The 15019-nt window shown below is 38.9% G+C and overlaps 2 protein-coding genes across 4 annotated transcripts; one reads left to right on the top strand and one right to left on the bottom strand.

Annotated features, from left to right (window-relative positions):
* The first annotated feature begins 147 nt into the window (after window positions 1-147).
* LOC140864538 (mRNA cap guanine-N(7) methyltransferase 2) lies at window positions 148-4741 on the top strand. Of its 3 annotated transcripts, XR_012144270.1 has the most exons (12): window positions 148-338; window positions 424-502; window positions 633-727; window positions 1404-1475; window positions 1575-1684; window positions 2042-2164; window positions 2263-2355; window positions 3221-3289; window positions 3681-3769; window positions 3857-3954; window positions 4184-4583; window positions 4685-4741. XR_012144270.1 is itself a non-coding variant. In XM_073268784.1 (11 exons), the coding sequence occupies exons 1-11, from the start codon at window positions 231-233 to the stop codon at window positions 4322-4324; spliced, it is 1077 nt and encodes a 358-aa protein (XP_073124885.1). In that variant the 5' UTR covers window positions 148-230; the 3' UTR covers window positions 4325-4716. The 3 variants fall into 3 exon arrangements, 2 of the variants coding, with proteins under 2 accessions (XP_073124885.1, XP_073124884.1); XM_073268784.1 differs by having other exon boundaries at window positions 3857-3958; window positions 4188-4716; XM_073268783.1 differs by having other exon boundaries at window positions 4184-4711.
* A 568-nt stretch (window positions 4742-5309) lies between these two features.
* On the bottom strand, window positions 5310-8594 carry LOC140863712 (uncharacterized). The gene is made up of 2 exons (XM_073267326.1): window positions 8376-8594; window positions 5310-7511 (listed from the first exon to the last, which is right to left on the bottom strand). The coding sequence occupies exon 2, from the start codon at window positions 7423-7425 to the stop codon at window positions 5641-5643; it is 1785 nt and encodes a 594-aa protein (XP_073123427.1). The 5' UTR covers window positions 7426-7511; window positions 8376-8594; the 3' UTR covers window positions 5310-5640.
* Window positions 8595-15019: the final 6425 nt, after the last annotated feature.

The following is a 15019-nucleotide window of genomic DNA, read 5'->3' as shown; positions in this document are numbered from 1 at the left end:
TATATGATTCAAACAATTAGAGCGAATTATACGGGTCAATTTATTTATATTTATAATAATTAATAAATAAAAAAAAAATTTAATATAAAATATATATATATATATATAACCGGAGCCAACCAGAGTGTCACAAACTATTTGTATTCCTGCAATTTATTTTTACTTTCCATTGCAAAAGCCGCTTTGATAGTGTTGGCCTGTTGGGGTTTTGGGAGGTTTTAAGGATACTGATGATGAATTCCCATCACACCCATCGTCCCACCGAATCAACTCACCACCGTCTTATCGAGTTCGCTAAAATCGCTCTGATAAACATTTTCGTCTCCCCTTACGCAACTGTATGCTTCTTTCTAATTATGGATTTCATTGTTTTCTTGATTTTTTAAGTGTTTACGTTCCTTTTCATTTGGCCAATATGGTTAGGTGTGTGATTTGTTTTGTGGGCAAGTGCCCGACGAGGAGAAGTGGGATGATGCTCAAATTGGTCACTACATTGGCATTGGTAACTTTGAGATTCATCATTTTGTTTTGAATGACCTGTTCGTATAAATGATTGACCTTTTTGTTAAATTTTGCGTGGATGTGCTTGGTGGTGATGATTCCTGTGTGAGACGTGGGATTTTTTTGTGCAGATGTGGTGACAACTGGAGTGAGTGAAGTGAGGGAAGCATGGGAGAGTCGACGCAAGACTTACACCTTTGAGTTTCTGGAGCTTGATCCTTGTGTAGTGAGATTCTTGAACACGTCTCTGTATTATTTTTGTTTTCACTCATTGATTCTTATTGAATGCATCTGTCCAGAAATGCTTACTGCACAATTGTGCATGTGATATTACTCGGATTTTAGTATTCCACTTGGGAATTACTTCATGTTTAATTCTAGTTTGCGATGATCAGAAGGACTAAGCAGACATAAAATAAAAGTAGTGGTATTCTTTTATTGGGTAACAGTTATTTTTCGATTTGTTCTGTTGTAAAAGAAAGAATAGATGAACAGTTTACCCTCTTACAAGGATCTTGTTAGTAGGGGACAGAACCTCAAGTAAATCCTTTCAAAGCGTTAGCATTATGGCAATATGTGCTGTTTTGTTAGAACGACTATTTTTTCCCTATTTTTTAAAAAGGAATCAGTTGGCAAGTTAAAATTTACTTAAACCATTATTTGTTTTCATCTATTTCCTTTCTCCATCTATATAGTGTGCAAATACTGTTCGATTTGCTTTTAGATTACTCGGCTTTTTTCATCCTTTTCAATTCTTATTGCCACCGAGATAGAACAACCTGACTGTTTTCCGACCTGTGCTAGTTGCCACTTGCCAGCATATCATTGTTTCATTGCTTCTTTATCTTTTGTAGATTATGTGCCAGTTATTTTTCGTTGATTTTGCTCCCATGTTTATACAGGGAGATGTAGAGTTGCACTGGAAGGACAAGGAAAAGCAGGCTGATATTGTTTTCTGTATGCAGCATTTACCGGTAGGACTTTGCATCTCTGCTCAATAATGTTTCTCAATGTCTCTATATATATCCTTAAAGAAATCTGAAAATATAAACTTCGTACCTGAACGGTGGCAGTTATGCTTTGAAACAGAGGAGAAAGTGAGAAGATTGTTGCACAATGTCTCATCTTTGTTGAGACCAGGAGGTTATTTCCTTGGTTTAACTCCTGATTCATCTACTATATGGTATGAACAAAACTTTTGAAATTTATTATTTTGTTTCATATGCATTTTTTTAGCTGTCAATCCTGATGTTGGGCTTTCTCAAATTTTCCCAGCATGATAGTAGGAAGTAGTTCTCTCGTCTATCTAGCACTAACCACCCCCCCCCCCCCCCACCCCCAAACAGTTTCATAAATCCATTTCTTTCTGTACTTCATCAAGGAATGGCGAGGAGGAAAAATGGCGTGTGAAATCAGCATCTTCATGGAAATTGTTTTTGGGAATTGATCTACTCAATATATTCGTCCTTGTTCATCAAGAAGGGTCTGAATATTCTAACTTTTGCAGTGTTCTGCACTAACATGTCCACACATTTTGCAGGGCTAAATACCAGAAAAATGTTGAAGCATACCACAATAGGAGTGGTGGTATGAAGCCCAACATTGTTCCCAACTGCATTCGATCTGAGAGCTATATGATCACTTTTGAAGTTGAGGAAGAGAAGTATATCTCCAACATATGATCTTCTCATGTTTTCCTTTTCTTTTCGAATCTTTTTATGACATTTTATTGTCTCTAATGTATGTTCAGCTGATTTCCAGATTCCCATTTTTTGGTAAGAAATACCAGTTGAAATTTGCAAATGATGTCTCCATGGAAACTCATTGTTTAGTTCATTTCCCAAGCTTGATCAGGTTAATTTTTCTGTTAAGATTTTAAAGCATCTCCCTCTTATGAATGTTGACTTTGTTGATGTTCATTTTTGTGTAAATACCTCTTTGAATCCATCAATTTGTCGGCTTAAAGCTTCTTGACTGAGGGGTATGTAACTTGTGGTATTTACTTGCCTCTGAGCATTCATTATTGTATGATAAGATTCTAGAGAAATTTCTATTCATGAGCCAAATATTCACGTCAAACGTGTTTTAGACCAGCGTTTTTGTGCACTCTTGGTATGAACCTTACACTTGGTATGTCTTTTCTAAGATTTTTAACAAAACCTTGTAAAAGGTGTCTAACAACCTTCTTCAACAATCATCTTAAAAAAAAGAAAAGAAAGAAAGAAAGAAACACAGCATCACTCACTAAGCTCAAAAGTGTTTTCCTGCGTTCTCGCAGATTCTCGTATTGCTCTCTTGAATCTAGGACTATATCAATAGACTGATATCTTCTTTTGAAGTGGGGTGTTGGGTAAGGAAGCACTTTTGAAATGTCGAAGAAGGGAAAGGAAGTTGGAATTCTCATGTATAGGCCCATGCCCTGTGTCCAATGGGTTAGGACCCAATTAATGGGTGTGAACACTTGTTTATTAGAGCAATTGTCCATGCACTTGTTCCATGGATCCATTATGCACTTGTTTGTACTTGATTTGTTGTGCAAAATTGGTTGCAATCTTCTCTGGTAAATATTTGCTTAGTTACTTCAGTTCTTAATGTGTCGCACTGAAGTGATGTAGATGGCTGCAAACTGACATATAATCAATAATCATGGCCTGAAATTTCTTACCTGCCAGTTCCTCTATTATATTTCTTGTTTCATTGTTGATAATTCTGACGACAGGTTGGCTAGAGAGGCTGGTCTTGAGTATGTAGAAATACAAAACCTGACTGAATTTTACGACGACAACAGGTGAAATGTTTGTCTCAACTTTGTCATCTTTGTTTTGTTTCTCTATGCGCTTGTATGATTATGGGAGGTCACACAAAAGCGGGAAGTGCCTCACAATTTTGACAAATATGGATTGCGTTTATCCTGTGGAATCATTGATACGTTAATATAAGTTTGAATATCCAGTGCTTGTAAAACACATTTGTTTCCTGTAGCTCAGCAAATCTAGGATGTTCAACGAGGAAGGATGAAAAATATGCATGGATTTTTTTCTTGTATTTTTATCATCTTTACTTCTGGCATGATGTGTTCCAAGCAGATATTCTATCTTCGGTTTTGAAACTATTAGTTGAATTATCTCGGATGTATTGTTTTGGTTAGATACTGACGTCGCCAAAATTTGGCTTGTCAGAGCACAATTGGCAGGGTTGCTAATGGATTCTGGTCCAAACCTCACTGATCCAAGGGGAAGGCTTCTTCCAAGATCATATGACATTTTGGGTGATTGTATCGCTCCACTAGATTATTACCTCGGAAGTGAGCTTTCTATGTCTTATTGGAACTCATTTGTGAATCCTCTATTTACAGGCCTATATACCACATTCATCTTTCAAAAGCCTGATCCAGATATTGCCCCTCCTCTCATGACTCCGTTGTTGGAAGATGGAAACCACAACCCGGATGAGGCGAGTTTCTAACATTAAGAAATATAAATAAGAGTGGCTCTCTGCAGAAATTGCTTGTAGCACCTAGGATTATTAATCCATGCGCCTTCAGCTTCATTTTAGCAAATATTTGCTAAAAAGTGGGCTCCTCTAGTTGAGCCTGGGGCCGAAATCTTTTGATGCATACTATGGAGTATGGACGCCCAGAATTTTTTTTTCATGCTGACAATGGTTATTTTCAATGGCGTAGAGAGACTGGCAAGTGATTGGTTGGCGAGAGGAAGAAAAGATTGTGCAGACCGAATCAACTTCAGGACTGGGCAAGATTTCCGAGCAGAAAGGCATTCTCGGTCCTGGTCCAGCAGAGCTGCGCTTTCCGGAGGCGCTATGAAACTTTTAGGGGAAGAAAACAAGTTTTCATGTCGTTTTAACACATTGGGAATGTTCTCATACGCTTCTTGCATACTTACATTTGATGTACATTATCATGTATCTCACCAACGTCTTATATTTAGGGCCTCGATGATCGATTTTAGCGTGCTCTTTGCAATGCCCTTCTAATTGTCTCCTGCGTTCATGAATGACAACGGCCTCTGTTGCGGTTTTTCGTCAGCACGTAAAACTTCTTGTATTGGAAAGTTGAGAAAACGGTGTATTTTCTCTTCTTTTTTTTTTTTTTTGTTTCTAAAATTAATTTATATTTATTTTGCTGATCATGCATATTAATCATTTGATCTTCTTTGAATTGCAGTACAACAACATAGTGCCTGTGAACATATTTTCAATATAAAGTTTAGCAGTTTAAAATGAAATGATATTATAAACATTATCGACTTTAGTTTTTTCCTTTTCTTTATTTTTTTGGTCAAAATTCGGTTCAAATGCACTTGCTTCTGCGGGGGGCCACACACACACACACACACACACACAAAAAAAAAACGATAAAGCAAGTGAAACCTGTTCAATCAAACCTAAACCACAAGACATACATTAACGATGAGAATGGAGCCGTTGGATCCGATACACTCATTTCATGCTATGTTACATATTAGTTACACATATCTCGCACACAATTTATAATTATAAAAATTTATAATTTTTCAACCAATACATTTATTAAAAATGTTTAGGATCAATTTATACCCAAACAAAATGTTTCAAATTACACATCGGTTAAATCACCCCAAGCAACCACAATTATGGACAACAGTGAGCATAAATATCATCACTTAAAAAAGGTAATAAAATTCAGATTTTGGATTTTGTCCCAAGAAAAAAGGTTTATGGCAAAGTAAAAAATATTTCAAGCCAAACAGCAAGCAGCATGACATTCTTTTTAATTTGATGAGAAGCTCCTAAGATTGGAAAACCACACCTTTACCAGGATAAAATTTTCACGATTCAGATTGACAATTTACAATACTTCAAGTGCAAGTTACGGCTATCGATGACCGTTTAAAAACGGCATCATGTGGATTCTGAATCACAAACCTCAAACAAAAGTTGTAACCAGAAAAATGTTGTGATCCAACTACTGCGGGAACAAGGATATGCGCCCTCTTGGCATCCAAGAATCCGACGAGAAGGTTTCACCAAAGACTCAAGGAATCATTTCATGGACATCGACTTTTGGGGCGAATGGATTAGGAACCTTTGACACTAAGAATGATCCTTCAGCAAAACGATGAGCATATGAAAGTGATGCGGCTATGAATCCATGTATTCATCAACCTTTCTGGCACTAGCAAACTCAGATAGTGAATTTGCATTGATTTCTCGACCAAACCTCCATATATAGTTCAGTCCAATAAGAAGCTCGGTTATGGCTGTTTCTGTTTTCACTTGATTCGCAAGAAAAAGGGTTTGAACTAGAAGCACATTTGTTCTGGAAACTAAACTCTGGTGCTCAATGCTCCGCTCCGATTGCCATCTTATCATGTTATGAGCAAGTGGGGCTAGCCATTCGAGTGTTACTGACATTGCATTCGTCCACTCTCCCGCAAGAACCGTGTCATACACTGATGAAGTCAGGATATTGGCAAACGGCTTCAGTTTTGCCCTTAGGGATGATCTGATGCTAGAAGGTAGCATGTTGTATAAATCATCTCTTGCGTCATTGCCAATCAGATGAGGAGATGCCACTAATTTCTCGATAAATATGATAACATTTGCATAGTGAAGAGCTAACGCGGCAGCACCGAGAGTCTCGGGAGGAGGCGCATTCAACAGCTTGTTCTTGGGACCAACTGATTGGTTTCCTTGAATCGAGTTGCCATATGTATGCTCGGCTCTGTTGGAATCCTTAGTTCTGTTTAGAACTCCGGAATAGACATTCCCAGAAAAATCGTTTGTGGGAGTACAATTCTCACTGACCATGCCCCTCGTAAAAGGCATCGAGGTGGTTAGTTGATCAGATTGCTGATGTGGAATCTTCTCCCTTACGTTCTGAGATTTATCACGGAATTGCCACATTCGAATCGCCTTTCGCAAAGGGCCGGATTTCGTTGTTGACCTTGCAAGGGGACCCGAATAAAAGTTAGCACCATTATGTGAACCAGGAATCGGGCTTGACGAGTTCACAGAATTTTGAAGAGAACCTGAGTGGAAATTGTCAATATTGCTTGTTCTTGAAATTGGACCCGAAAAGGATATAATCTTGCCCACAGAGCCAGAAGAATACCTCGGAACCCAATTTTCAGATGGGTAAACTGATGATTGCGTGAATACAGTTGAGTGGCTCTTTCGGCTATTATTTGAATCTATAAGTCTAGAATCTTTAATCCCCAAGTCAGCCACGTCGTTAGCTCCAAACACATGCCCAATCCTACCATATATAGTAAATATAGATCTTGCTAGAAGAAGAACTGTGTAATCATAAGTTCGATTCCAAAGAGAATTCTCCTTAAGATGCCTCACCTCTTGTCGTTTCCACGCAACTTTTTTTTCATATTCGACCAAGATTATGCTATCTGCATTATCACTTCCCATCATTCTTCGCAAACATTGTTCAAAATCAGCAAGTGTCTCCATTTCCTGAAACAAATTATTATTCACGATAATAAACCGTTCCAATTTCTTGGCTTTCCTGTCCATCTTCTTCCATGAAAATTGCCAACCATAGGTATCAGTGGACAAGTTAATCAAATCACTAAAGGCTTGCTCAAAACTCTTTAACAAAGGATCACTACATTTCTTTGATACTCTTGCAACAGCTCTTGCAACATTCGCCAAGTTTTCGGTCATTTCTGCACATATCATCTTTCCGATATAATCATCGTTTTCCGAGACAAGCTTCTTGATACCTGTGGAATTTGCTATTTCCTCCCTCAACCTTGCGATTTGCTTCTCGGTCAATGATTGCCAGAGATGAAGCAGCTTAGACATCAAACTCGCCACTTCAAAAGCCAGAACCCCGATATGCAACTTTCCAGCTTGAAAGTCATGCTTTTTTGAAGGCTTCCATAAACTACGGAACCATGATTCAGCAACCATTTCCAGCGATGTCCCGAGTTCACAACAATTATGATCTCAAAATCAAACTTCACCACTAACTTTCTTGACTCTGAAGTAAAGAGAACCTGTACAAAAACAGAAGCTGCTTAAAACCAGTTCAAATCATGTGCTTGAAAAGACTAACAAGTAAAAAATGGCAGTTTATCCAAATGACTTTTATTTGCACATCAGATAACATCAAGGTGAAAGGAAAAAACTCAAGATCAACTGTTCACGATTTAAAAAAAAAAGTGCACCGAGAATTTGAAACCAACAAAAAAAATTGAAGGATAGGTAATTCCGTTACGATCTAACACTCATTTTCACGTATCCGAAGATATAGAATCAGAAAACGAAACAAAATAAGACTTTGTTAATCCGAAAATAATTTTCTCCTTCCCAAGATTCCAACTTTCTACTTCTGCTTTACTTTGGCCTTTTCATTTGGCACTCAGAAGATCTCTTGAAACCATGTGAATGATAAAGCAACTTTAAATTTGAAGAGATTATACGTTATAAATTGAACTAAGAACCACAAAAATCGATCGACCATTTATTTCACTTGGAATTCGATATCCCACCACCACAAAATAATTAGAAATTCTTTAAAAAAAATCACAAAATACAGGAAACATAAATAATCCCAGATCAAATCAGTACGAAGAATCAAACCGATACCAGATTTAATAAAAACACAAAAAAAAAAAGGATTCTTTCAAATATCAAGCAAAAAAAACGCTTCAAAACTTGCTTAAACTGCTGCCAACTTCAAAATCTTCTCAACAAACTATTTTCCTTTGCTTATTGAAAGCTCGACAAGAACTATCAACTATAAAACACTATAATATCCGTCGCAAAACCAAGACATCACAAGAACAAGAACAAGACACAGTAAAATCAAGCAGGAAACAAAAAACAAAGATCGGTAAAAACCCATATCAGAAACTCACAGATTATCTGCAACAGACAAAAAATGGACCGTATCTACCAGGGAACAACGGGAGGCGTATATTTTCTAGTGACGAGAGAGGGACAAGTCTTTTTTTTTTTTTTATAAAAGGGAAGAAGGGCAGAGGGTGAGCCACATGCACGAAATTAGCAGAAAAATTGGCGAGAGTTGAGAAACCGAGTGGAATTTATGGGAACATTTATTGCATTACAGGGCCAACACCACCCCTCGAGCTTTCTCTTCCTTCCGTAATTCCCCTTAAAACTCAATATTTCATGCCTTTTTTATACTTCTTTTCTTTCCATCTTTTTTCAAATTTTATTGGAGTATAAAATGATACGCTCTTGCATGTTCAATATCTAGTTTTTAAGTAGAATTCGTTGATACACCTTGATATGTTACCATTTTAATCTATCACCCAAAAAAAAAAACACACAATGTGACGCGTTCTCATTATTCAACTTTGTGATATGGATTTTCGATCCGACTCTACTAATGAAAAAATTATTATTTTTTACATTAGCATTATTATTTTACACTATTGATATGGACCAATCGACTTGTTTGACAACTATTGATTTGTGTACTATCTCGTAAGTGACGAATTCTTCATCTATAGAGATTAAAAAATGTTTAAAAATCTTTCAAATTACTTTTCGACGGTCTTATTTCTGCCGTTTTGGGAAAAACATGGTGTTGGTGTTTTATTTTGATAATTACTGTCAAATCGTTGAAAAATTAGTTCGATTTCAATTAATTCATGTGGGGAAAACATTGTTTGTCTTTTCAATATAGAAACTAACAAAAATTTATAAACTCGAGCAAAATGAGGAGGTAGAAAACCAACAAAATAGAAATTCTTGGGGGGTTTCTCTAAATAGAGAAAAATACAAGGGTTGATGTGAAATTACAATAGACATACATATGTCACAATCATTAGAGGCGACCACGCGGAGAAATGTATATTTACCTTTTTGACCCTACCATCAATTTGAATGACCGGTTCAAAGCTGCCCCACTAAAAGCTGCCCAAGCCGGTCCGCCCGGTCCTTTCACTCGTTGACTATTTACGATTTAGTTCAGATAATCTCTCGGAAATAATTTTGTCAACAAAAAAGTTGTTAATTGTTGAAAAACATGATATTGATTTCGAATCGACTTAGACATGTGTATCTTTTTTTTTTGTCTAATCGCATAGAGAATATGTTCCGAAAACAAATTACTTTTGCTTTCGGATGTAATGATCTAAAATTCGTGTATTTCAAAATGTCAATTTATCGTTAAGAGAAATAATATCATAAATTTGAAATCCACTCTTACACATTATCATAATTCATCTTAATTAAGATGAATTTCATGTCTACCCAATAATTATTTCATTTGAAATCGTTCAAATATATATAATTAATTTGTAAGTAAATGTAAGATATTGTTTCGTTATTAACAATAAATCTATAATCAAATCCATAAATTTCAAATCTATGTATCCAAACGCAACTTTAAATAAAATCCATTATTTATTACTATTATATTTCATGTAATGTAGTATGGGCATGTAGTATACATTTCGAAATAATTTTATATAAAATACGATAAATATTCCAAAAGGAAAAATATCAAAATTGATGTGCCGACCAATTGAATTGGCACCCAATTCCGATTGACCACCCATGGTTGCTCTAGTGGAATTGAATTTATATATATATATATATATATATATATATATATATATATATAGAGTTCTTTTATGGTGCCCAACTCATATGTCCAACTCCATGCCCACCATGTACAATATGTGAGTTGACCAACACAATTGATGAGTTGACTTATCACATATTGTACATGGTGGGCATGGAGTTGGGCATATAGAGTTGGGCACCATAAAAGAACTCTATATATATATATATATATATAAAAGTTTCTTTCAAGTGCCCACCTACCATGCCCATCACCATGTTCACCAATGATGTGGCACTATTTTATTGGATGTGATAAAAGATGTGATAAATTGTAAGTCCAATAAAATAGTGCCACATCATTGGTGAGCATGGTAGGTGGACACTTGAAAGAAACTCATATATATATATATATATATATATATATATATATAGTTATTTTATGGTGCCCAACACTATATGCCCACTTCATACCCACCATGTACAATAAATGAGTTGACCGGTACAATAGATGAGTTGACTTGTACATGGTGGACATGAAGTGGGCATATAATGTTGGACATCATAAAAAAACTCTCTCTCTCTCTCTTTATATATATATATATATATATATAATTTTGATACCCTGCACCGGCATCGCTTACGTGGCGATTCATGATTGATCAGCCGTTTTTTGTAAAAAAAAATAAAAAATTTTGTATGGTTGTGGGTGCGCCACGTTGGCAAGCGCCCACAAGTGTGCAGGGCAAGGATGTGCAGTGTATCATTTCTTTATATATATATAATAATAATAATAATAATAATAATTAATGATGGAGGATATGGGCCCACGTGTGGGATTAAAGATTGACTTTTGTTTCAAGTTGAATATTATTATTGATAAATAAATATGTGATTAGTTTATATTCAAATAATTGTGGATGTCTTTACTTTCTTTTACCGAAAGGATTATTGTAATTATAATCACATTTATAAATTCTTCAGTAATCTAGTTAGCAAGGATGAAGCAAACCAATAATATATATAATATAAATATAAACATGCAAAATAAATCAACAAAAAAGTTAACCTGATTGTTTTATCAAATTTAGTTGAGAATCATCATAATATGAAAACATAACCAATCAAGTATGAATAAGTCTCATATGAGATAGTCTCACGCATATTCATCATTCGTAAGATGGGTCGAATTGATTCATATATATGGAGAGAAATATAATATATTTGCATAAATGGTAATGAAATACCTCAATAAAGTGATCTCCTTGGATGAGCTGAAGAAGCTCCTCCAAATAAAAGGTGAACTGCTGCTGACCTGAAACCACTAACAAGAGTGTTAAGGGGGGCCGGAAGGTGTTCCGGCGTATTCCCTCCGACGCTCAAGTCAGATGCTAGGATAGCGAAAATATAGAGAGTGGTGTGTGTATACGAGTGAAAAATTAGGATCCAAATAATGAAAGTGAACCTGTTATTTATAGGAGAGAGCTCCGGATTTAGCGCCTACCTTCCTTATCAAGAATCCGCGAATCTCGGGATCATAATCCCAAATATTTAGGCTGAGATCTCGCCCGAATCTTGTCTGACAAAGGAAATAACAATACACTTAATTTGAGCTGAACTGTCATCATGAGGACGCTATACTGCTGCTCTCCCTGAGATCATATATGGAAAAGGGGTGAGTGAGTTATTGCTGAACCCCTGAACTCAACCTGAACACTGATCCTAACATCTTAGCTAGCTCATCAAGGTTGTCCAATCCCTCAAGGCTGAGATGAACTCCAGAGCTCCCAACCCAAGCTGGAGATGATGGTGGAGGAGTTTGGCTGAGCTCCTGAGCTCCCGAGCTGAGCTCCCGACCCGAGCTGGATGATGGTGGAGGAGCTTGGCTGAGCTCCTGAGCTCCCGAGCTGAGCTCCCGACCCGAGCTGGAATAAGGTGAAGGAGCTTGGCTGAGCTCCCGAGCTCCCGAGCTCCCGAGCTGAGCTCCCGACCCGAGCTGGAGGCAATGGTGATGGAGCTTGACTGAGCTCCCGAGCTGAGCTCCCGACCCGAGCTGGAGATGAGCTCTTGAACTAAGCTGGTCATTATGATGGAGGAGCTCGGCCGAGCTCCCGAGCTCCCAAACTCCCTACCCGAGCTGACCCCTGGACGATTCTGGCTAGCTAAGGATTGATCTTTACCTTAGGGTCGTCTATGAGCTGAGGTGATTTCCTCTTTCGGGTATCACAAGTCCCTCCCATAAAAGTCGAATTGAGGTCAAAGACTCGAAATTCGTTTTTATGCTGAGATGACCCTAAGTGGATGCTGAGCTGAGGTGCCTCACCAAGCCCAGCTGTCATTCTGGCAAGTACTATGTAACGGTAACTTTTTGAATTCTACTCGATCTGAGCCGTCCACCTATCCCAAGATCAACGACCTGGATTGATCCGAGCTTTCTATAAATAGGCCTCACTGTAAAAATTTCATTTTCACTTTCTCCGCCTCTTGTTTTTGTGAATTCTCTTTTGAATTCCTTTTTTCCGATCTCCTTTGCTTTCCTTCCTTTCCTAAAGTTTCCGAGCTCCCTAAGTAAGTGAACACTCCTTATGGCTACTTCTTCCTGAGCTCACTCTGGGAGCCCAGACGAAGTATTTGCTGAGGTGGATCGATTTGATTCCCTCACTCTTACTGCAGGAGAGCCTATAGGCCAGGACCCTACTTTCGCATCATCCCCTGCTCAGGATGATGACCTGGGCTACGACCCTGAAACCCCTGCGGTGCCGTGGTATGAGCAATATCCCTCCGAGCTAGATGCTTCGGATGAGGACAAGATAAGAGCTCTATCTCACGCCCCTAAAAATTACGAGTTTATCATTCCTGACCCAGAAGACCGAGCTGACCGTCCCCCACAAGGATATTACACTTTTTACTTGGACCAGCTAGAAGCTGGCCTCCGGTTCCCCCTCCCCCTCATTTTCCAACAACTTAGCCATTATTACGAGCTTCATTTAGGGAAGTTCACTCCTAACTCCTTCCGAACCCTGTGCAGCTTCATAGTTCTTTTTAGAACCTTAGGTTTTGAAGTAAACTGCTTTACTATCTGTAACTTTTTACTCCCCAAACGTTCTGAGGAGGGCCCTTTCTACCTTTCTTGCCGACCTAACTATAAATTCTTTAAGGGCTCTCCCAGTTCAAACAAAAATTGGAAAAATTCATTCTTTTTTGTCCATCCCTCTGAGGCTTGGGATATATGCTCCACTTGGAAGGAAGTCCTCCCTTTTTGCCTGTTCCTGCCCCAGGCTTTCGACAGGGGGAGTTATTCACAGGAGCTCAGAGGGTTATAGGGGGAAGGTGCTTTAATATTGCTGCCCTGATGGCAGAGGATTTGCTCTGCCATCATGGGCTTAGCTCGGCCGATGTTTCTGTTCCAGGAAACTTAGGTACGGCCCTCACCCTCTCTAGCTCCGTTGCTGTTTTTTTTTTTTTTTTTTTTTTGTTGACCTCCTTCTTGTCTGCCCAGAAAAAAGAGTGATGAATGCTGCAATGAAAAGGATGTTTGAGAAGAAGAAAACAACAGCTCAGCCCGGGAGCAAGGCTGAAGCTTCCTCGGGCAAATCCAAAATTGCTTCACCCCGAGCTGCCGCCGCCTCTGAGCCCTCCACTGCCCCTTCTAAAGGATCCAAGAGGCGTGCTACCTCCAGCCCCCACCCTGAGGTAGTAGAGCTGGATTCGGGTAAATCTACCATTCCCGAGGTAGCGCCCCTTCGACAGTTCAGGTCTGACAAACCCCAAACCCCCGTGATTCGATGTCGCTCCAATTTCTTCGATATGTATCATGACGAGCTTCGGATAGTGGGGGTAGGCCCCACCCCAACAGCAGGCTCAGTCCTTTGGGACATGCTCTCTCAAGCCGATGCTGATTTTGTGAAGAGTCTTACCTGGACTGACCTCCTACACCGTTCCAACACAGCTTCTGCCGAGGTAGCTTACTCTCTTGTCTCCTTTATGTTTAACCCCTTATTCCTATTCCATTCAGGAACATTTTTTATTTTATTACTTTCATGCTAGGCCGCCTCCCTTAACGCCGAGGTGTCTCTCCGAGCTTCCATTGCTCGGAAGCAACTTCTCAAGGAGACCCGAAGCTTCGAAGCTCATGTAGCCGATCTCAATCAGGCAGCTGAGGATGTGAAGCTGGTCTCCGAAAGAGAGATAGCCAATCTCCGAGCTCAAATGGAGGAAATGAGGGCGGGCTTTCAAGCTGATCGGCTGAAGCTACTGAATGACTTCAGGGTCTCTGAGGTGCAAAAGGAAGCTCTGCGGAGTAAACTCAAGGGCTCCCAGGATCAACTAGTTCAAGCCATGCAAGAGCTGGATGGGGCCCGAGCTGATCTGGCGAAGGGAGCTGAGGGCTTCAAAGAGGCATTCCTGAAGTCCGATGACTTCATGGATGAGGTAGCTACCCAAGCTTACAGCTACCTAGCTAAAGGGTTTGAAGGGTGTACCCAGCAGTTCAGGGCAGCGGGTTACCCTCCCGAAGGGACCCCTGTAGATTTCCTGGACCCTGAGGGGTTTGCCCTTTCCCTCACATCAGCAGAGGCAGTGAAGGAGGATGAGGGAGAGGCTGTGCAGGGTGAGGGTGAGGGAGAAAATGATCATTAATTTTTGTTTTTGCAAATGTAAACATTTTCTCATTTTTTTTTCTTTTTTTTTTATGCTATGCAAGCTTAGTTCGGTTATTATTCTCTTATGTTATCATGATTTGAGTTTCGATTACTGACATCCTAAAATGAGCTTAGCTCAATTTTAGGTGACCAAACTGATCTCCTGTAAGGGAGGTAAAATTAACACTTAAAAATAAACTAACACCCGAAGGGATTGAGTTGAGCTGAGCTGATCTGCTGAAGGGAGGCAAGATAAATACTTAAAAATTTACTAACTCCCAAAGGTGAGCTGAGCTGAGCTGCTGAAGGGAGGCAAGATAAATACTTAA

Source organism: Henckelia pumila, chromosome 4, assembly GCF_033568475.1.
Source record: "Henckelia pumila isolate YLH828 chromosome 4, ASM3356847v2, whole genome shotgun sequence".
NCBI lineage: Eukaryota > Viridiplantae > Streptophyta > Magnoliopsida > Lamiales > Gesneriaceae > Henckelia > Henckelia pumila.
Note: the sequence above shows the minus strand (reverse complement) of the source record. Positions and strands in the feature narration are given on the sequence as shown.